General features: G+C 32.1%; 3 protein-coding genes and 1 non-coding gene across 8 annotated transcripts in view; 2 read left to right on the top strand and 2 right to left on the bottom strand.

Moving 5' to 3' along the window:
• LOC106652197 (histone acetyltransferase KAT7) overlaps nucleotides 1-3,565 on the bottom strand; it is a 42,862-nt gene extending 39,297 nt beyond the window's left edge. Inside the window, exons 1-9 of one of the 3 annotated variants that reach the window (XM_014371002.2) lie at nucleotides 3,359-3,565; nucleotides 2,777-3,239; nucleotides 2,443-2,685; nucleotides 2,113-2,364; nucleotides 1,818-2,036; nucleotides 1,459-1,735; nucleotides 1,084-1,375; nucleotides 756-1,003; nucleotides 322-508 (exon numbers count right to left, since the gene is read on the bottom strand). In XM_014371002.2, the coding sequence (XP_014226488.1) occupies nucleotides 322-508; nucleotides 756-1,003; nucleotides 1,084-1,375; nucleotides 1,459-1,735; nucleotides 1,818-2,036; nucleotides 2,113-2,364; nucleotides 2,443-2,685; nucleotides 2,777-3,239; nucleotides 3,359-3,376 (2,199 nt within the window). In that variant the 5' untranslated portion in view covers nucleotides 3,377-3,565. The remainder of the gene's footprint in view (nucleotides 1-321; nucleotides 509-755; nucleotides 1,004-1,083; nucleotides 1,376-1,458; nucleotides 1,736-1,817; nucleotides 2,037-2,112; nucleotides 2,365-2,442; nucleotides 2,686-2,776; nucleotides 3,240-3,358) is intronic. The other 2 variants (XM_014371000.2, XM_014371001.2) reach the window with 2 other exon arrangements.
• Nucleotides 3,566-3,955: 390 nt separating this feature from the next.
• Nucleotides 3,956-6,095, bottom strand: LOC106652240 (UDP-glucose 4-epimerase-like). 3 transcript variants are annotated; one of them, XM_014371072.2, is made up of 7 exons: nucleotides 5,887-6,095; nucleotides 5,483-5,656; nucleotides 5,272-5,390; nucleotides 4,909-5,199; nucleotides 4,659-4,839; nucleotides 4,294-4,578; nucleotides 3,956-4,222 (listed from the first exon to the last, which is right to left on the bottom strand). In XM_014371072.2, the coding sequence occupies exons 2-7, from the start codon at nucleotides 5,610-5,612 to the stop codon at nucleotides 4,167-4,169; spliced, it is 1,062 nt and encodes a 353-aa protein (XP_014226558.1). In that variant the 5' UTR covers nucleotides 5,613-5,656; nucleotides 5,887-6,095; the 3' UTR covers nucleotides 3,956-4,166. The 3 variants fall into 3 exon arrangements, with proteins under 3 accessions (XP_014226558.1, XP_014226560.1, XP_014226559.1); XM_014371074.2 differs by having other exon boundaries at nucleotides 5,843-5,896; XM_014371073.1 differs by lacking the exon at nucleotides 5,887-6,095 and adding an exon at nucleotides 5,735-5,836.
• A 944-nt stretch (nucleotides 6,096-7,039) lies between these two features.
• Nucleotides 7,040-10,167, top strand: LOC106652145 (tankyrase-2-like). The gene is made up of 2 exons (XM_014370940.2): nucleotides 7,040-7,191; nucleotides 8,861-10,167. The coding sequence occupies exon 2, from the start codon at nucleotides 8,872-8,874 to the stop codon at nucleotides 10,162-10,164; it is 1,293 nt and encodes a 430-aa protein (XP_014226426.1). The 5' UTR covers nucleotides 7,040-7,191; nucleotides 8,861-8,871; the 3' UTR covers nucleotides 10,165-10,167.
• A 1,836-nt stretch (nucleotides 10,168-12,003) lies between these two features.
• On the top strand, nucleotides 12,004-12,074 carry Trnag-gcc. The gene has a single exon. It is a non-coding gene; the product is annotated as a tRNA-Gly (tRNA).
• The last annotated feature ends 9,088 nt before the right edge of the window (nucleotides 12,075-21,162 follow it).

The following is a 21,162-nucleotide window of genomic DNA, read 5'->3' as shown; positions in this document are numbered from 1 at the left end:
TAAACGTGTCGCATGAAAAATTCTATTTTATTTGATAGATTGATGTCAACATAAGATGAACAATCGATTAGTACTGTTTACTAACTATTCAATAAACACCTGTCTAATTTTTACAATTTGTTCGTTGAATGGAACTGTTTGTGTTGGAATCAAGAGCCCATTAGTATTGTTTTTTTAGATATTATTTCTTACTCATATGTTTATGATACTCCATCAAAGTATAAATCAAAAAATAAAATATACTGACAGTGCCTATTCATTAAACTCATGTTTACGGGGTGTTCCCAATACGCTTTATACTATCATAAATGTGATTCTTACCTTACTGAAATAACCAACAGTGTGACAGCCTTCAGAATCATTAAGTGTCATTACGTAAAACAGAAAAGGTTCCACGTCATAATACAATGTCTTATGGTCCAAGAAAAATTTAGCTAAAAGACAAAGATTTTGACAGTAGAGTTTGTATCTTTTTCCGTCTACTTCCCACACTCCTATTTTTTCTTTCCTGTAATTGAATATTTATCAATGAAAATAATCTGCTTGGATGACAAAGATTACACACTGAACCAAGGATAAAAATTAAAATTGTCGAACACGTTCACTGACATAATAGCAATCATTTTTCTATAAATTTTAATTAAACATGAATGTTCCCAGAGCGACAAAACGAATATTTAGTAGAAATTGACGCTTTTAAATTTCATCCTTGCTTTCTCGTGTTACGTTAATTAAAAATTGAACGTTATATTTACCGGTAAACTTCGTGACCGGGCGGATGCCTCCAAACACATTTTTCTTTGTGCCTCCGAGAGACTTGTGGACTTTTGGCGTATCTCAGACAATATTCACATAAGTAGAGTTTTGGTGCACGACTGAACTCCTCTGGATAAGGACTTTGATACCATACCTCCATTTCCCATTTTCCCATTTCTATACAACGCGTGCCGCTGCTCCTACTACCCTCTTTATCATTGTCCAACAAGTCCTTGAGATCTTTTTCCTAAGTGTATGAAATATTTTTATGACGGAAATTTTTTATCATAAACAATTTTTCAAGATAGAAAATAAACTGGGTATTACGATTTTCTCGCTGGACGCAGCTTGAGCTTCCATAAAAAGTCTCAAATCATAATCGGGAGTCAAACCAATTAGATCTGGTTGTCGAGTTTTATCAACGTTTTGAATTTCTTTGCTGTCAGATTCATTTCCATCCGTCGATAATCCTTTGAATTTACTTCGCAGATCTTTGATTTTATTGTGATAGTTACGTTGATCATTGGTTTGAATACCACCTTTCGGGGACTTTTTGCCTTGAAGTTGCAGCATACGTTTTCTTTCTTCATCTTTCTTTTTCTTCTCTTTGTAGGACTCTCTGAAGTAACAATTTTTAATAGGTATTATCTCAAAGAGTCAAACTATGGCATAATCACAATTTTTTGAATATTTTTTACTTACAAACATTCTTGTGCAGTTGTGTTGTGGTACAAAGGACATGCTTCTAAAGTAAAGTGAGCATCAAATTTACCAGAAAGATGACCACGAGAATCGCAAGCTGGCGAAAGCGGACATTCTCTTTCCTTCGAAATAACATGGGCAGAGCGCATTCTACTTGTAGTGCTGTGACTTTTCAAAGAAAAATTACTACTACATGTGGAACGACTTAAACCTAGTTGTTTAGAGGATAACGATGGACGTTTACTAGGAGATTTTGAAGCATGTCTTTTAACATCAGCTAAAATAAAAAAGATTTCGTTACTTGATTTCATTTTTTTTATTTTTTGATTTTCTCATAAATTGAGTTAAACAAATATTACCTGCATCAGACTCAGAGTCTGTTCCTGCTACTTTAGGCTGTATTAGAGCTTTTGATTTTCTTCTTGTTGGAGGCTTTTTCTTTTCTTTTAACGAAGCTTTTCTTTTTCCTTCTTCTTCTGCATCTTTATCTGTGTCCATATTTTCACTATCATTTTCACTCTTAATTTCACTTTTAATTTCACTTTTAACTTCACTTTTAATTTCATTTTTAACTGTATCTGTAATTTAAATTACAATGTTAGAATTTTGGTAACGATGTTTATAAAAAAATTGAATCAATTTTAAGATATTTACTTGGTTTTTTAACATTTTTCTGTGGTTTTACTGCAGCAACTGATGCTGCTGGACGTTTTGGAGTTGCAGTTGGTGTAGGTTTAGGAGTAGGTGGTATGTCTTTCTTTTTTGGAGGTGGTGAAGAAGTATCTTCGCTGTCGGATGAATCAGAGTCAGAACTACTATCTGATGATCCGGAGGAGCCTGACTCTGAACCTGAACTTTTAGAGCTTGCTGAACTATCAGATTTTGCAACTTGTCTTGTGACTATACCTGAAGATATTAATTGAATTCATTAATTTCAAAGAATTTAATCTATAATGGGCACGTTTATATGCAATTGAAACTTACTAGATCTAGTAGCTGCAGGAGCGCGTGGTTTAGATTCAGGGGTTGCTTTGGCTTGTTGTGCTTGAGATTTTTGTGAAGCTGTAGCAGTGCTATTTGTTTTAACATTAGATTTTTGTGGACTTCCAGAATCACTTTCACTACTATTCTCAGGGCTGAAGATACTTCTTTTCTTTAATTTTTTTGCAGGTGGTTCAAATGATTTATTACTTTTGTCTGATGCTTTGGCCGCCGATGTTATCGTTGCTAAAGTTGAAATAAAATTTTATTAAAAAAATCATATAATATATACCTTATAAATAAAACATGTATAAATGTATTGAAATTATCAACATACAAGGTAGTTTATTAGTTTTGTTAGATGATTTTGGTGGCGATGAATTTTTATTTGAAGTCACTGGACTAATTTTATTGATGGGCTTTTGTTGTTTTACAACCGGAGCAATTGCAGCAGTAGCTTTAGCTCTAGCAGGAGCTTTCCGTTTAGTAGGTGATTGTTTAGTTTTACCTGGAGATTCTTCAGATTCAGAAGAGTAAACAGCAGACTTAGATTTAGAGTTAATTTTTTCCTTGGTCCTTGCTTCATTTGTCGATGGTGTTGTATCAGTCTTTGTTTTGACATTTCGAGGTGTAGAAACTGGTACTTTTTTCTTTGATTTTTCAGAATCAGATGCTTTTTGACTAGCTGCAGAACTGCTAGAATTTTCAGAATCTGAAGAACTAGATTCGCTGCCAGAACTGGAAGAACTGCTAGATGATGAGCCAGAGCTACTAGAAGATGATGACTCCGAACTTGTATGCTGCAAAAAGTTCGAAATTTTCAAATTTGGCCAGTTCGTTACTTTAAGTAAATATTTATACTTTATAGTTTATGGACTTGTTTTGAAAAACATAACCTCAATAACCATGGTGCACTCACCTTTCGTTTTGGAGTCATTTTTGCTGTGCTACCTTCGTAAATGATGGTGATGTAAACTATTCATTTTAATATTATTCTTGGATGAAGAAATGATCCCACTCACTCACATAACTACGCTTAATTGTACATTGTTTACAAAATCCATGTTTGCCTTTCATTCATGTAAACTTGCGCGGAATATAAGCATATTAGCAATACACACGAATATACGAATGGCATAGCTACTGCTTGACAAAAATTTTGCTCAGAACTCTGCAGAGGGCGGTTTTATGATGCTCGATCGGTACAAACACGCGCCTTGCGGAGTGCCACCCGACATACGATTCGCAATATTATACTATCTTATAATACTGTAGTAAAAAATGCCAGTGAAGCATCATCAATGCACATATAAATTCAAATTTTCCAGAAAGTGTATCATTAGAGCTGTCAATTTAAGTAATTAAAACACGATTTAAAGAAATCATCAAACTCATTGAATTTTTAAGAATTATATCGATTTTATACAACCAGTTTTGAAATTTCATTTTTTTATTATTTTATTAATGAAATGTACAAGTAATATTCATTCTCTCAAATAAATTTAACAAACTGAAATATTTTTACAGAAAGTTTGATTTATTTAGAAAACATGGAAGTTTTATTTTCTTCCGTTATCATTTCCGAATGCTTTGGTTGAACTTTGGTAACTATGAACCACCAACAATATTTCAATTAGAATTATATTTTTTAATTAAATGCTCAACAACTGTATAATATAACATCAATAAATAACTAATAAATAATAACATATACTAAAAGTACAGAATTAAGCTTTGTTAAATCCATTAGGATTATTTTGTTGCCATTTCCAGGTATCAGCACCTATGAGAAGAAATTTCCATGAATAATTTATAGTGATAAGAATGAATAGATCATCAAACAATAAAACTTACACATGTCATCAATATCTTTAACTGCTACCCAGTCTAATAAATTTTTAGCTAAACTAGCATCAGCGTAACTCGATGCTATATCACCAGGTCGACGGCCTACAATTTCATAAGGTATTTTCTTTCCAGAGGCCTTTTCGTATGCAGCTATTATTTGTAGCACAGATAATCCTTTGCCAGTTCCAAGATTGATTGGTTGAAAACCCTTAGGACTTTTTTGAATTTGATAAACCAATGCTTTTACATGACCTGATGCTAAATCCATGATATGTATGTAATCACGAACTCCTAATTATATTAACAAATTTTTTAAATAGTGCCTTTGAAAAGAGAATTTTAAATTGTTAGAGATTGAAGTAAAATAGTACCAGTTCCATCAGGAGTGTCGTAGTCATTGCCATACACAGAAAGTTTTTCACGCTTTCCAACAGATACTTGAGCAATAAAAGGCATCAAGTTATTTGGGATACCATTTGGATCTTCACCGATTTCACCAGAAGGATGAGCTCCTACTGGATTAAAATATCTTAAAGATATTACAGACCAATCCTGCATTTAACAAAAAATGTATTAAATATCTGTTTCAAAATATATTTTTAAGTTATCAGATTTTCTTACTTTTTTGGTTTGGCATAGATCTTTTAAAATTTCTTCTACCATGAATTTAGTCTTACCATAAGGATTTGTACAGTCACCAGTTTTCATTTCTTCAGTAAGTGGCAATTTTTCAGGTACTCCATATACAGTAGCGCTGCTTGAATAAATAAATTTGTCTACATTGTAGTCTTTCATGACTTCTAAGAGGTTTAATGTTCCTCCAACATTTACTTGGTAATACTGAAGTGGAATTGTGCATGATTCACCAACAGCTTTGAGAGCAGCAAAGTGTATTACACAAAAAAATTGATGCTAGAATATATTAAAATTATAGAATATGGTAATCAACACAAGAAAAGACGCATATGAAAATTGTATATTTACATTTTTGAATATTTCGGTTAAGGCTCCTTTGTTTGTTATGTCACAATCCACAAAAGTTACTTGTTTACCAGTCAACTTTTCAACTCTTACGATGCTTTCTGGTTTTTGACTGTCTTTACCTGAAAATTTAAATTTTAACTTTAATAATTTATTCAAAATAATAATAGTCAATTTGAGAAATTTCAAATGTTGCAATTATACAATAGTTTACCTTTGAAGGCATTACATAGATTATCTATAACTACCACCTTGAAACCAGCATTCAAAAGCTCCAAAACAGTATGTGAGCCAATATAACCAGCACCGCCCGTTACCAAAATATTACGATTTTCATCAGTCATGGTTTTGAACTTACAAGATGCCACTACTCAACAGAGAATCCAATCTACAAAACATAAGTTACAGAGAATGTTCACAACAGTTGTTAGTATTGATAAGTGTGCGAGATAGATAAGGTATCAACCTAAATAGCTCAAGAGATAAATGTCAATGATAAAAAAAAAACTGTGATTCTCGTTATGTTTGTTATAAACTAAACTGTCAGATGCACACGTGCAAAAGTGCGAATTACCCAAAAGCTGTTAAAGTCCACTATTATTAAAATAAAGCACTAACCTCATTGAACGAGAAGCTCCGATAAACTGACATTATATCTTGGTGCGCACTTGACTTTGACTATCATTAGCCGTGGCAATAAATTTTTGCTTACGTAAGTTTAAAAACGTCATGCGCTGGCATTTGATATACAATACACACAACACGCGTGGCAATGCTTTATATTTCTTTAGGCTCGGTATTATATTCTGAAACGCTTCCTGATTGCAGCGCAAAACGCTCGCGTAGCAGAACGTAAACATGCTTATAGGAGTTTTATACAAATTGACAAGTTATCCCATATTCCCATATGGAACTACCTTACCGACTCTACTCGATCAATGCTAATATGAATTAAAATTAAAAAGTCTTTCTATTGGCTTTTTTGTGTGTTGTATCGGCAATAAAAGCATTTAGTCAATATAAATTGACTGAATAAATCTTAGCTACTATTTTTCAGCAAAATTTTGAACGGTGTTGCCCAATGTTTTCAGCTTTGCAGAACGACTCTATTTTGCGTGATTATAAAAAAACGCATCGATAAAATCTTTTCAAAAACTAGGAGATGATTGTTCAGTATGTACTAAAACATGGCTCAAAACCTGGAAAAACTTGACCAAATAGTTTTTGAGAAAAGTTAATGTAAAAACATTGCAAAAGTAAAAATTTAAATTTTTTGACCTGAAACCCACTTTTTAAGGTTTTTAGGGTCATTTTAAACAAAAAAGTGCTCTTGCAAATTTTCTCTAAAATCGATTGTTAACGAGCTATAAACGATTCAAATTTAAACAATTTCAAGCAATGAATCTTTGCGATTTTTTATCTCAATAATCATGAACTCTACGAAAAATTTTAAAAGAACAAAAAAGTCTTAGAATTTATCAAGGAAAGCGTATGAATTTTTTCAGATTTTTTTTAGAAATATGCCCAAATTTTTCAGTTAGGTCTGAGGGAACATCCTTAACACAGTGCTATAAAATGTTGTACGATACTCGTATCATGGGGACACTTTTCGGCCCAGCTATTAGAACCCTCGCTGCGCTCGAGTCCTAAACTACGCCGTACCAAAAGCGTTACTTATGGCACTCGTATCGTAAGGTACTAGATGCGTATGAGCAGTATTTACACGCTAGGATTATAACCGAAATAGTTCATTCACGTGATGTGCTCCTAAGTAGCTACATGTGCTTCTATAGTAATTAGCTTCGCCCACGTGTTTTTATGTGTCATATATTATAAATCATAGCGTATACTGCTAAAGTCCATTGCAATAAATCAGTGCTATACAGTGGGAAATATTACATTAACTGTGGTTTTCGAAAAAAGGTAATTAATATTCATTTTTATTTTATTATTAGTACATTACGTGCTTAGGAAGCGAAAAACTGGAAAGTCTCAGAGCACGTGTATTTATCGTCCGAAGCCGATGAACATGTGCTCTGCAAAAATTAAAATTTATTCGTGAATTAAAATAGTTTTAATTCATAAATCAACTGGATTTATGATTTATCGTTTTTTTAATTGATTATTTTCAATCCTTTCTTGGAGTACTCAAAGTATGTCCAGAGACAAGAGTAAACCTAAAATTTTAACGTGATCCCATGTAGATAAAAATGTCTAGCTGCATTCTCATTTGCAACAAATAAAGGCTTGGATATTTATTTTTTAACTTATACCTCTTTCATATAATGATTGTAAAGTATTAGCCCAGCTTATCTTGAACAAGGCATAAGTGCAGATAGGGTAAAAACACCTATTACTGTACCCAAGACATAATCTTCAATATTCCTATTACTGGACATTTGATTACATATTAAAATCCAGTAATACGGACAGGCACAGGAATAGGTGCTTTTATCCTAGTAGCCTTAAATGTACAGGTCTAGGCTCGACATGTAAAGAAGTAATTCAAAGATATTCATTTTTTAACTTTTACCTTTGAAAAGTATGAAATTTATTGACTAGAATAGTTGATAAAAAATATTAGCATAAGTACAGGTACTAGCTACTCAAAATAAAGTCTGAGAGTATCATGAGAAAATTATGATAATAATGATTATTTATCTCATGGTACTAACTATGGTAGCAACACGAAGCACAAATATGCATCTTTCCAAAAAAGTTTATGTCATCGTTTCTTACCTCCCAGAGAAATAGCATAAGTTTAGAAATGGTTATCCTAAAAACGACTTTTGAGAAATGCTCACCTTTTCAGCGCATTAAATTGGGTAGCGCTACTACCTGCACTTATCCCAGTATTTTTTTTATCAACTATTTTCGTCAATAAATTTTATACTTTTCAACGGCATAAATTAAAAAATGAATATCTTCAAATTACTTTTTTTACATTTCTAGCCTAGACTTGTATACTTGAGGCTACTATGTGCACTTATTCAAATTATTTTATAAAATCATCATTTTATGAAAAAGGTATGAAAAATAAATATTCAAGGCTTTAATTTATTGTAAACACAAGGACGCCTGTACATTAATATCTACATGGGATCACGATAAAATTTTAGGTTTAGTCTTGTCTCTGGACATACTTTAAGTACTTCAAGAGGCATGAATAATAAAATCGTTATGCAAAATCTGTCATCATCTGTCGGTCAATAATTAGTCCGGACACAGAGGAGGTTTTCGTAGCCGATTTAGCTTCACACAAACGAACAATGGTTTTTAACGTATTTTGGCCTGCTGAATTCAAATATAAAACTCGTTTTTTTCGAAAACGTGTGCAAAAAAAAATTATTAACAATTTTAGTGTTAATAATTTATAAAATTGTTTTTAAAAAATCTGTGAAATTCACATATTCGAATAATTATAGATTACATATTCGGATTCAACAGGCCAAAATACGTCGAAAACCATTGTTCGTTCTTGTGAACCTCAATCGGCTACCAAAACCCCCTCAGCGTCCGGACTAAATCTACTAATTTTATATTGTAAGCGTTTTTAATATTGCCGCATAATAATACTGTGTTTGTATATTAGCTTGCAGAACTATGTATGAATCAACGGATCACCCAGAGGCAGCTCAAAGTAATAACGATCTCATGATGGAAATAGAAAGAGCAAAAAAAGAAAAAATCATGCGTGACCTCAACGGTGACAATTTTTTTGAATTTGAGGATATGCTTGCTTCGATTGACTGGGATTGCAGAGAGTCCCGATATCAATTTCTTCATGAATTTAATACACTGATCTACAATTGGAAAGGCGAACTTCCAAATCTCTGCGACGTATTACACCCCATAGTAATCGAACGACTTCTCTTTGATTGTATAAATTTAAAATTGAGAGACAACAAAACCTATCAAGCAGAAAATTTTATTACGTATGTGGCTCTCGCTGGCTACAAGGACAAACCTAAAGTTGGAGAAGACGGCAAGCCATTGTTGCGTCGCACCACACCACTGCATTACGCACTCAGACGCAGGTTCCATAAATGGTCTGTCGTGATTTATTGCCTCCTTAAAATATACGTCAGATCGGAAGTGCATTACACCGACGAGTTTGGCTACACTTATTTCGACATAGCCTGCATGGTAGGATGTTACGACGCAGTTGAGAAACTTATCGGGCTGGGTCAAGATGTCAATTGTCTGGGACGAAAATCGGTCGTTCCACCACTACACTTGGCTCTGCATTGTGGCCGGGAAGCGGTGGTCGAGTTGCTGCTGAGAAACGGGGCTGACCCGAATTCGCCTTGTGAGCACAAATTTACGCCTCTGCACGTTATTGGCCAGACGGGTAACTGCGCATATACATTTTTCGGGATCATCGAAGAATTGAATCTGAAAGTGAAGGTCAATGCCAGGAACGAGGTGGGCAACGCACCGTTGCACTTGGCTTTAGCTCGCCAAAGGTTGTGGATGTCCAAATGGCTGCTGAAAAACGGTGCGGATCCAAATTTAGCCAATGCAATGGGATTGACTCCTCTGCATATTATTTGCAAAACGGAAGATAATCACCGTTTGGGTTATATGTTATTCGAGATCACTAACAAATTAAATCGACACGTGGAGCTTGATGCCTGCGACAACGTGGGTAATACGCCGTTGCACACGGCAGTGGTCAACAACAACATGAAATTGGCCGAATTGTTGTTAAGAAAAGGCGCAAATCCAAATTCGGCTAACGATAAAGGAGAGACTCCTCTGCACATTATCTGCCAGGGTTACTCCAAAGGTTGTGCCATGGCAAGGCTATTCTTCGAGGTCATCGGCGAAAAATCTCAAAAGGTGCAGGTCAACGCCCGGGACAATATCGAATCATTCTTAACTAACTACTTGTAACTTAAGATTGGATACATGTGTTAGTTTTGGTACAATGATAACTTCGTTTTGTCCGTAACACGTCTCTGTCAGCTTCCGAAGTTTCCTTTAACAATGAATGTTATAATAAAATTAAATCTGTATAAAAATTGAATTCATGACTTTTTTGTTTTAATTTTATTTCAGTTTCATTAACAAGGAGACCACATGAGATGCGGGTCACCAAATGTCCTGAAATTTTTTTTCTGGTCTCTTGGTACCTAATAATGAAGCCCACTATGCTTAGGTTGGTCCAATGAGCCTTAGGGCCCACTAGAAAAATCATTTTCTAATTTATTGAAAAATCATTGTGATTTTCTAACCCGTAACAGAACATCTTAAACGAAAAATTGCAAAATGTACAAGTCTTAAAATTAGTCAAAGAATACATTTGAATTTTTTCAGAAATTTTGAAACCTACTATCACTTATTTTCAAAGGTCTCTGAAATTCTTAAGAAAAAAGTAAAAACGCGTTAAATTTGGGCCTTTGAAAATAGGTGATAGCAGGTCTCGAAAATTCCGAAAAAATTCAAATGTATTCTTTGACTAATTCTAAGACTTGTACATTGTGCAATTTCCCGTTTAATATGTCCTATTACGAGTTAAAAAATCACAAAGATTTTTCAATAAACTAGAAAATGATTTTTAAAATGGGCTCTAAGGCCTATTGGATCAAACTAAGCATAGGGGGCTTTATTATTAGATACCAAGAGACCAGAAAAAAATTTTCAGGACTTGTAAGTATTGGCCGATTAGCCGGCATAAAGCGCGTGAAAACCACACCTTTTTTTCTTTCTCTCGTAAATATCGTTAAAATTCTACAACGCTCCTTCAAAAAATGTCAATATCGATGAAAAATGTCCTGTTTTTTTATCTAAATTACTTTAAATAATTTTAAAATGTAGGTTTTTGAGATAATCGGCTTTAAAGGTTTCCCTCAAATTTTCCCGGGAAACAGAAAAAGTCAGGAAAAATAAACTTGCATGAAATTTACTAAATATTTTTAAATTTTTTCGAATTATCCGTCAATTTCACCCGATCAGAAAAAGCCTGACTCAAGCCTGATCTGATCATCCGGCCCGTATCAAGCTGGCGATCCGGCCCGTAGAGCGGGGGTAATCATGTTCTCATCCGGCCCGGATCTTGCCCGGAGGATAGTGTGAACATAACCTCCACTATGCGATTGAATCCTATGAATGTAGCTAGCATGATTATATTATTTTTTAACACCGTGCACATGTTGACAGTGTCAGTTGGCAATGAACCACGAGCACAACTTAATTTGATTTATATATTTCGTCTAATTTGATTAATGTAGTCCGTCTGTAATTTCTGTAATAGTAAGAATAGACGAAAAGTTGAATATACATCGTTTGAAAAATGATTAAAAGCGATAGTCTTGACGAAAGTTTCAATGATGTTTTGATGAAAATGATGTCGTTGAAGTCTGTGTAGATAAAATACGCTCATCTGTGATTGCTAATGCTTTGAAAGAATTATTCATCATACAACATTCAATACATTGTTGAAAGTTACTCATAATATTCATACTATATTATAAGTATGAATTGAAAAGCAATTCGATTGCGAGTATATACTTGCATCCGATCGCTCAAAACATGCAGACTTTTGAGCAACTAATGGCGCTACAATCATGTCGCGAAGGGTTATGTTTACACTATACTCCGGGCAAGGTCCGGGCCGGATAAGATAGTGATTACACCCGTAAAATTCCCCTGATTTTACCCTGATCCGGGCGCTTATTTGAAGATCCGGGCCGGATCTTGGCCTGAGAGGCTGTTTCTGTTCGGGCATCATCAGCATCGGTGGTTCAATGGTAGAATGCTCGCCTGCCACGCGGGCGATCCGGGTTCGATTCCCGGCCGATGCATTTATTTTTAGATTTTTAATTTATTTTACATTAATATACGTACTTAATGCCTACTTTGCCTAGGTCTCTCCTAAAATGATTCTTTTGCTATGTCATCTATTATGCTTTTGCGCGCAACAGTTTTCTAGTGAAGAAAAATAAATAGATTGCTTCAAAATGTACTCCTGTTCATAAAAAGTTAAACTTAAAATTAAAATGAAGGAAATAAAGAGTCGAAGAAGATCGTCATTCTGCCGAAATGCATCGGTGCAAAACAATATAGGTTATCAAGGATAATGTCTAATCCATAGGACTAAGTTATCTGCTTCGTGCACTTGTTGCACGATATTTTTTTAAAAATAGCTTCAGTTGTGACGAATGCAATGGAAAGGAAAGGAAAAATCCAATAATAAAGTTTTGAGTTTAAAGTGGATAGTTTAAGGATACAATTAGGGTATGAAAAAATTTATTCATAAATTGAAACGAGCGGTTGTCTCAATCAAATTCAAGACACTCGCACTCATGTCACATGTCATACAAATTTTCATACATTTATAAAAATGTTTTGAAAAAGATTTGAATGTTTTAAATGGGAAAATAAAGTTATGAGAAAGGTTTCATTATTCCACTTTACCAATATGTATTTGAAAAATATTTAATAAAAATTTCATCAATGATATCGTGTTATAAATGAATACTTCTGGGATCCAGTGGATATTATATCAACAATGAATTAAGGTATTCACATTAATTAATGTGAATAATGAAAGTGGCTTTTTAAAAAATTTTTATTTATTTTTATTATTATTTTTTAATACATTATGTACAAAATAAAATAGAACAGCTCTATAGATACAATTGATTCAATACTGTATTTAAATAAATATTGAATACTTGAGGCAAAAATTATTATTTCTCAAATATTGAACAGATGCATTTTACGATATTACGATACATGATTAATGTTATTTCTTAGAAAATTTATTGACAATCTTTGCCAAGTGTTTCAGACTTTTGTATATGAGAATGAAAAAATACGCCGAAAGCAAGGACAGTATGTATGTATTTTGAGAAGGGGAACCTCCACCCCTTTCAGATAAAAAAAGGGTAGCCTCACCCCTTTTTCGTAAAAAAGCAACTATAAAGGGTTTCGAAACGGTAGAACTATTGTCCGATCATTCACTATTGCTAGGTCAATAATACAAAATAGTAATAATTCTGTTCAAATTCTAAAAATCGCATTTTATATTGTTTGTTAAAAATTCAGTTGTTACCAACCGGTAAAAATTTTACCTGATTCGATCATGTCACAATGGCAAACGAAAAATAAAAAATAAAGGGTAGGGTGACAATTTTTTCTCTTCCAAGTCAGATAAGTACAACCAGGGTGTACCCCTTTTTCGAAGTATTTAAATATAAAACGAGGGAAGGAAAACATGGACCAACGAATACAAAGTAGGGAGGCTTGCATCTCTTTCTGGCTACCCTGAGAGTAGTTATATGGAATGGTACCAACCAATAGGAGCTCTCCGTGAGTATCGTAAGCTGAGGCTTTAAAGCTATATCTATAGGTCTCAGTTAAAGGATAGAAGGATTCAGTCATGTTTAAGCCTTCACAAGCTGCACATTGTAGTCAACAATTCTTTTTTTTTTAAATTAATAAGAAAAAATTTTTCTATTAGTGCAAGAAATTTAAAAACGAAATTTTACACAAAAAATTAGAAGGGTTAAAGTTTGTTTTTGTATTTTTTATATAAAAAATTCATTAAGATAAAAGTTATTTTCACTTCAAAATTTAAATATTTTTGTTCAACTCCAGCTAGATTTTTTTTAAATATTGCTATTTCAAATATTGCTGGATTGTTGGATTTTAATTTTAGATTTACAGAAAAAGTATAAATATTGATTTTTTTAATTCAAAAATATTATATTTATGTTTATAATTATTCATTTTGTAAAAAAAATAAAATCATTTTTGTCTATATCAGATATTCATTTCAGTTTTGAGATAAATTATGAGATAATATGGACCAAGAAGGTTACTTTAAGTAAACATGATACAAATGAACAGTAGTACTTGAAATTGTTTTTTTAATATACAGCTAAAATGAATATTCAATGGGTGGAGCTAAAATCACTACCTGCCATTTTGCATATTATCTGTTCGTAAGAGACCTTCGTCAGTTGTGAATGTGTATCAGTTTGTGTGTAGTGATTTGTTTGAAGTTATATATTTTTTATTTTATCTGATTATTTTACAAATCGAGTGAATAGCATCAGTTTAATCAAATTCATTATTTTACGTTTATTTCAACACAAAAATTTAGCTAAAACCATCACAAAGTTAATTGTTCTAAATTTCAGTGATTAAATTCAATTATAAGAAGATCCGTAAATGCAAAAAGTGAATTAAAATTGCTCCTATAGCATGTAAGTAACATAATATAATATTAAAATTAAGTTAATGATTCATGTTATAATGTCAATCAATAATTACTTAAATTACTAATCATAATAATAACTAAGAAGTTTAAATGTAAAATTTAAACTCATGCTGAAGATTTTACAAAAAATTTGTATAGTTCTCAGTTTACCTTCAAAATGAAATTATTGAAATCTTTTGTTGTAAGATTTGTTTGAAAGATATAAGGTGACATAATGAAATGATTTGTAACTCATTTTTTTACGAGTTAATAGAATTTAATAGGAAGCCGCTTGCAAATGATTATCTAGAAAAAAAGGTTTCATTTTTGGCGATAATCATAGAGTAAAATTTTACAATCATCTGGAGTTAACCAATTTATAATTATTTAAAAGTACTCTAATCTTGAAAAAAAAACTATGAATGAGCTACTTTTAAATTACTTTTAAATTGGTCATGAAAATATGTAAAAATATATATCTACGTAAATGAAAAATATTCTGTTCAAAATCATCAAATAAAATGTTGAATGAATTTTAATTGAACACAAAATGTGACGTACAACCAGTATAAGAAAGCCACAAGCTTACTTCGGTGCTTCCGTCGCTACTTTCGTTATAGACATTGAAATCAATTCTATACAACCATTAAAAATCATAAATCATTGTTAAAGAAGTAGCAACTGCGTTTTCACAAAACTTTTGGAGGAAGATTGAAATATTATATTCGTTTAAAAATATTATAATGTAAAGCCTAAAAACTTTGTTACTCTCAGAAACGTGTAGTCGTTTTTTTAAGTAAGTAATTAATCGAATCCTTGCAGTTTTCTAAGTTGTATATAGTTTGGTCCTACTTTGTGTCTCATTCTGAAAATTAATGAAATTAAAATTGGTAACCACACGATCGAATGATCTTTTCCACATTGCTTTCATGAATTTGAGTTCTTAGGATTTGTATATTTTTTGTTAATATTCGTAGCCAAATATTTTTCTCATCGTCATGGTTATTATGTCAAAATTTTCAATGTTTTTCACTCGTGTGACTTATCCATTATTGAAATATGCAATGATGCATGATCATGCAACCATGCATGGTTACAGGAATATCATTATTTTTTAGGTAGCTCATTTTTTATTTCTCCTCTAAAAGTAGTTTTATTAGCAGGTTTTATAATTGTATATTACTTCAATGGGAAAAAATACAATTTTCATAACGAACATAAAGAAAAAAAGTAAAATTTACCAATAACGGATATTAACAAGACTGAAAAATTTATCGTTTTCATTTCTTTTTGATCATTACGCAATCATCTCGACTGATAATTGATATTTGGGGCCCCGGCCGATTCTAGATTAAATCGTGCGAATTCATTATTAAAATAAAGAGTGAGCTTTCTGCCTTGGGGTCTTTTCTCACTATAAACAAATCTGTTGTAATTTTTTTTTATAATAAATTAACCACGGAATGTCTTTGCAAGACGAAGAAGTTTCGACCAAACAAATACTTCATAATTAATCATAAATGAGCCTTCAATAACATATTGCATTATGAATATTTGTTCATTTCTTTATTATTCAATTGGATTTTGTGAAGTTTGCAAGGCGGATTGTTACTGGCGTCGAATGACTATACAATTTTTTATCCCGTTGACATGAAAAATTGCCGTTTCGATGTCATATATGTTCCCAAATTTCATTAGAATTTTAGGGACCGTCTATGACCTTTTTTAAGAGACTCAGACTCGATTTATCTGAAATTCATGATTATTTTTAATATTCAAGACATTTCTAGCTCAATGCACTTGAAAAAATCGCTGAAGAGATTTTTTACTAAAACTTGTTTGAACTTTTACCAAAAAAATATTTCAAATAGAACTTTATAAAAGTTCAAATCTAATCAAGTTCAATTCAGAAATTCATAATAAAGAATTTCACATCTAGCTATCTTACAATTTTAACTAATACTATTAAACTAACAGCTGCGAAAAAGTTACGAAACCTAAGTGTACGAAAAGAACATCCTTTGAAGCGTTCGATATTTGGAGGTTTCTGTGTCCAATATCAAAAATTTTTAGTTTCATGTACAAGAAAAAAATTGTATCTCTGATGGTACCATACGATTATTTACTATTGAGAGGTATTTCTTTAAGGATTTATAATTGGGGGGTTCTTTAAGGGTTAATAATGAATTGTTTATAGGTTTTATAGGTATTTTTAAAGGTTTATAATGATTTTTTTAATGATATAATTTTGTGCTCAAATGAATATGGTTGATTTTTTTATATAGGGCAGATTCTCTGACAACTCAACCGGTCAAAATTTTTTTTCTATATCTAATACGATGAAAACATTATTTGGGATGTCAGGAATGTACAAAAAAATTTATAGAGCGATTGGGGCCTTCTATCACCCTTATTCAGAATTCCAGAGTTGGCCTTTTTCGCATTTTTTCGTAATTTATCAAAGATCGCAAATATTTCATTAAGCTCTAGCTCAGCGTAGAATGACTCAAAAGTAAAAGTGCCCGGAAGGTTTTTGTTGGAAATTTTCCTAATTTTCAGAAAAAATGGGTCCCGAAGCGATCTGAGCACTCTGGAGGCTTTTACAATAGAATTAATAACCAAGAAAAAACAAAAAACACAAAATCTAATCAAGTATGATCCGGACTTTCCTTTCTATAACTATTTAAGAAGCTTCCTCAACATGTCAACTACTCCCTTGTAAGTTTTTATAATGGTTTGAGCCTTTGTTTGCCCTGGAGACACTAATATGTGTCGAAAAACGGGCAAAAAGGCCCCTAAAGCAGAGTATAGCCTTAGATCTTTACATGTTACACATGTTAGGCAAACTCAAACCTCAAACATAAGTACATAAACTTAAAGAACACAAAATTACCTTTAATTTGGCGTATGTAAAAAGTCTCTAAGTCCTCTAAAACCGAAGATACAGCTGTTTGAAGTTTCACTGAGAATTAAAGCATAAAATCTGTCATTTTCATAGACCAGTTGACATGATACTTTAATGTTCAGTAAAACTTCAAATAGCTGTATCTTCGTTTCTATAGAGGACTAAGAGGGTTTTTTAATACACCAAATTAAAGGAAATTTTGTGCTCTTTAAGGCTATATAATCACTTTTTCGGCCTACCTTTGTCTAGCATGTGTAAAATGCAGGAAACTGAAAAACAAAAAAAATGTAGTTTTACATGCGACTCAAGAGCTTGCACGTTTTATGTTGTTGCTTGAGTAAAAAAGTAATAAACGCTATACAAAGTTATATGCTGGTTCAACAAAATGCTATCTCGGAGCTTCTTTCAGTACAATGCTACTTCGGTGCTTTGCATAATAAAAATCGAAACCTTTCTGTAGGTTACCCTTAGCGAAGAGAATTTAAAACTTTACACCCTTCAAACTTAAAATAATTAATTCGAATCTACTCTATAGAGTAATATTGTCATGAAACTTTTTCCGACGAAGCGCTAAGATTTAAATTAAGATCGCAGATTACCCTTTTTCGAAAAAAGTAATTTGAATAAATTGCTATTTTCCTTACTTAGGTTTATTTTTGAAAAAAAAAAATCGGCGTTAATAACTTTTAGGAAAGGTGTAATGTTTACAGATTACTCCTTTGAATCCTAGAGCTTCATCGGAACGAGTTTTATTCCAACATTTTTATCTCGAACAGCTCATTAGTGGTACCAGTTTTACTCTTTAGAGATTATACAGGCGCCGTTTAAAATTGTCTTCACAATTACAAGCAATCTTTAGCATAACTTCGATTCTTCTCATTTTTTCCTTATACGCAGCACGTCGAAGTAGTATTCCGCAGAACGAAATGCTGAAGTAGAATCTAGCTGAAAGGCTAGCCAAAGTAGCATTGGACTGAATAAAAATTAAATTGGCACGATGCTGCTCTGCTCTGTCAACTAGTATTTTGCTGCTAAGAGGCATCGAAACGCACCGTTGTTAGATTTATCTCCACGTGTAAGGATCAACGACAATTTTATTACAATTACAATCTTAGTAACAAATTCAATGAAAATTGACTTATATTTCATTATAAGGCTATAAAATGTGGAAACCCGGTTATACTTTTGGGTAGAATACTTTCAGTTCTAATGGTCCTTATAAATATCATAAATTTATAATTATTACATAAATATACCCATTCAACAATCAATTTTAAAATAGAACTATAAGCTTAATTAAAATGCAACCAAGGAATTTTAATTACTCCAAATATTTATTTTCCTTAATATTGTATGATATAACGAAATTCAAAAACTACGTTGGTCGGTATTTTGAAACCAACTGTTATTAATTGATTTTTGAAATTGCTGAGTATTTGTTTCATACACAAGAACTACATTGGAACAAGCGAACTGTAAAAAAAAATAACAAATTTTATTTTCCAACATAATCATTAACTTATTTATATTTAGTAATTATATCAAACAAAGCAATTCTTATTTCCTTTTCATGAAGTTTATTTTTATCTATCAAACTTTATCGACTGGGGAGCTTAGCAAAATGTGTTGATAATTTTAAGCGAATATTGCAAAGTAGGCTTTGTTTGCATGAATTAAAATTGTGAATAACACTATATTTTGAGTAAATCTGTCTCTTATATATGTCAAATAACTTGCTGTAACGCGTTAATAAACATTTTGAATGATCTCTTAAAATAGAATATCATTGGAAGGTAAAAGAAATGAAATTTGAAAAAATTCAAACAATTATTATATTATATTCTTATACATTTTTACAAGATGACAAAAAAGTGTAAAATAAGTAAAAATTTGATTCAATTTATTAATCAAATACTAAACCTACACTTAAGTTACCCAAGCAGTAAACTGTACTGTTCTGTTTCTCTTGTTAACCTAGGGATGTCGCTACTATTACAGTTTTATAGAGGGAAACCTCATAGGGAAAGTTTTTACCCTGCATTTGAAATTATTTTTAATCGCAATTTTAAAAAATTTTTCATAAACTTTCTGAATTCAAGATGAAATAAATTATTACTCTTTGCATATTTAATTACATAGAATTTTTGCGTAATGTTTGAAAATAGTACTTGATAATACTTTGCACAGTAACACATGTCCACATTTTCAAAAGTTCCAAAGGCGAATTATTTTAAAATAATTATATTAGAAAAAATTTTTTGAAACGTATTATTTAGTAATTTGTTGCGATGAGTTGCTATAATGAACAATTGATCAACCGATCTTCAATGACTTGAACATACTATGCAATTTTTTTGAGAAACTGCATATTAGAAATATTAAACAAAAGCTATAATCAATTATAGTCTTTCTAACAAGTAGCCATTAATTATTCTTACAGAGTAATCAGTAATTGGAATTATTAAATTAAAAATATAATCAAAATGGTTTTAGATAAGAGAACTCGATTAACTAACTTCGATTTGCACGTAATACTTTTTCGAGGCCTCAAAAAGCTCGAGAAAATTGCAAACTTGGCGCGTTCTAGGGTAAAAATCCTCAAAGGAACGATTTATATTCCTACGCGTACGGAGAGTCATCGGTTTCTCCTCTCTCTTTCTCTCTCTCTCTCCCTCTCGCATATACGCGTTTGCATTTCCATCTCTCTTGGGATTGTCTCGTGTAATTTCATAGCCAGCAGATTTCGATTTTTTCGGTCTTTTTCCCCCTTTTTTTTGCTCGACGGAAAGAAATCTTTCAAACTCGACTTTCATTCTTTTATCGCTCTGCGCGTTATTAAAAAAAAGTTATGACTGCGTGTTACAAATCCGTTAGGAATAGTTGCTGTGATTAATGTTTCTGCTGTTTTCGAGGGCATACTGCTAGCCATTCTGAATATGCTTTATAATTCTTCAAAAATTTTTCTGTATTTTGAAGTAAAAATCTCTGATCAGTAACTTTTTATAAATTTTCAAATTTCCATTATTATTGAAAACGGATTAAAAATTAAACCTAAATGAATTTTTTGAATTTTGATATTAATTATTTACATTATAGTTTTATTGAATCATAACTATTACTTTAGGACAAATGTTGTTGAATAAATGAAAAATAATGAAATGCAATTATTAAATTCAACAGTACGAATCAGATTGATAGCAACACTCGCTTACGAAGAAAACGTATTCTCTTTTTTTTTTATTCGCAATGGGATCCATCAACAATGGAAAAGTTTCGTGCAAGAGAGAGCAGAAAAGTACGAAATTCGCGTAAGAAAAGAAAGAATGAGATTGACGGAGCGAAAATCACGAAGTCGGAAGCGGAAACAGAGTTCACATTTGCGACGCGAGCCTCTCTCGTAAGTTTCATAAGAAATCGACGTAGAATGGGGTTAAAATCTAAAGATTAATAATAGTTATGTGCATTTAGGAGTATTTTTTTACAAGTAGTTACTGGTTGAAGCGGTGATAGTACCTTCATTGCATATTTCTATTTATTTAAGAAAAAAGTTAATAGAATAGACATTGTAAAAAATAATATAAGCAAAAAATATACGGCCACTCATAGATATAGTTATATTGAGCTGTCAAAAGTTTCTTATTTTCGTATACACTACGTCAATGGCAACATCAAATACGCGCGCGAGTATAATGTGTCGGTATGTGTGTGCTCGTGTGTCAATTCATCGGGCAGCTATGTCAACAACACAATGCTCGTCTTCTCCACGGCCATTTCTATCGCT

This window comes from Trichogramma pretiosum, unplaced genomic scaffold (genome assembly GCF_000599845.2).
Source record: "Trichogramma pretiosum strain Unisexual culture from Peru unplaced genomic scaffold, Tpre_2.0 scaffold29, whole genome shotgun sequence".
Taxonomy (NCBI): domain Eukaryota; kingdom Metazoa; phylum Arthropoda; class Insecta; order Hymenoptera; family Trichogrammatidae; genus Trichogramma; species Trichogramma pretiosum.
This window is presented reverse-complemented; position numbering and strand designations above follow the sequence as displayed.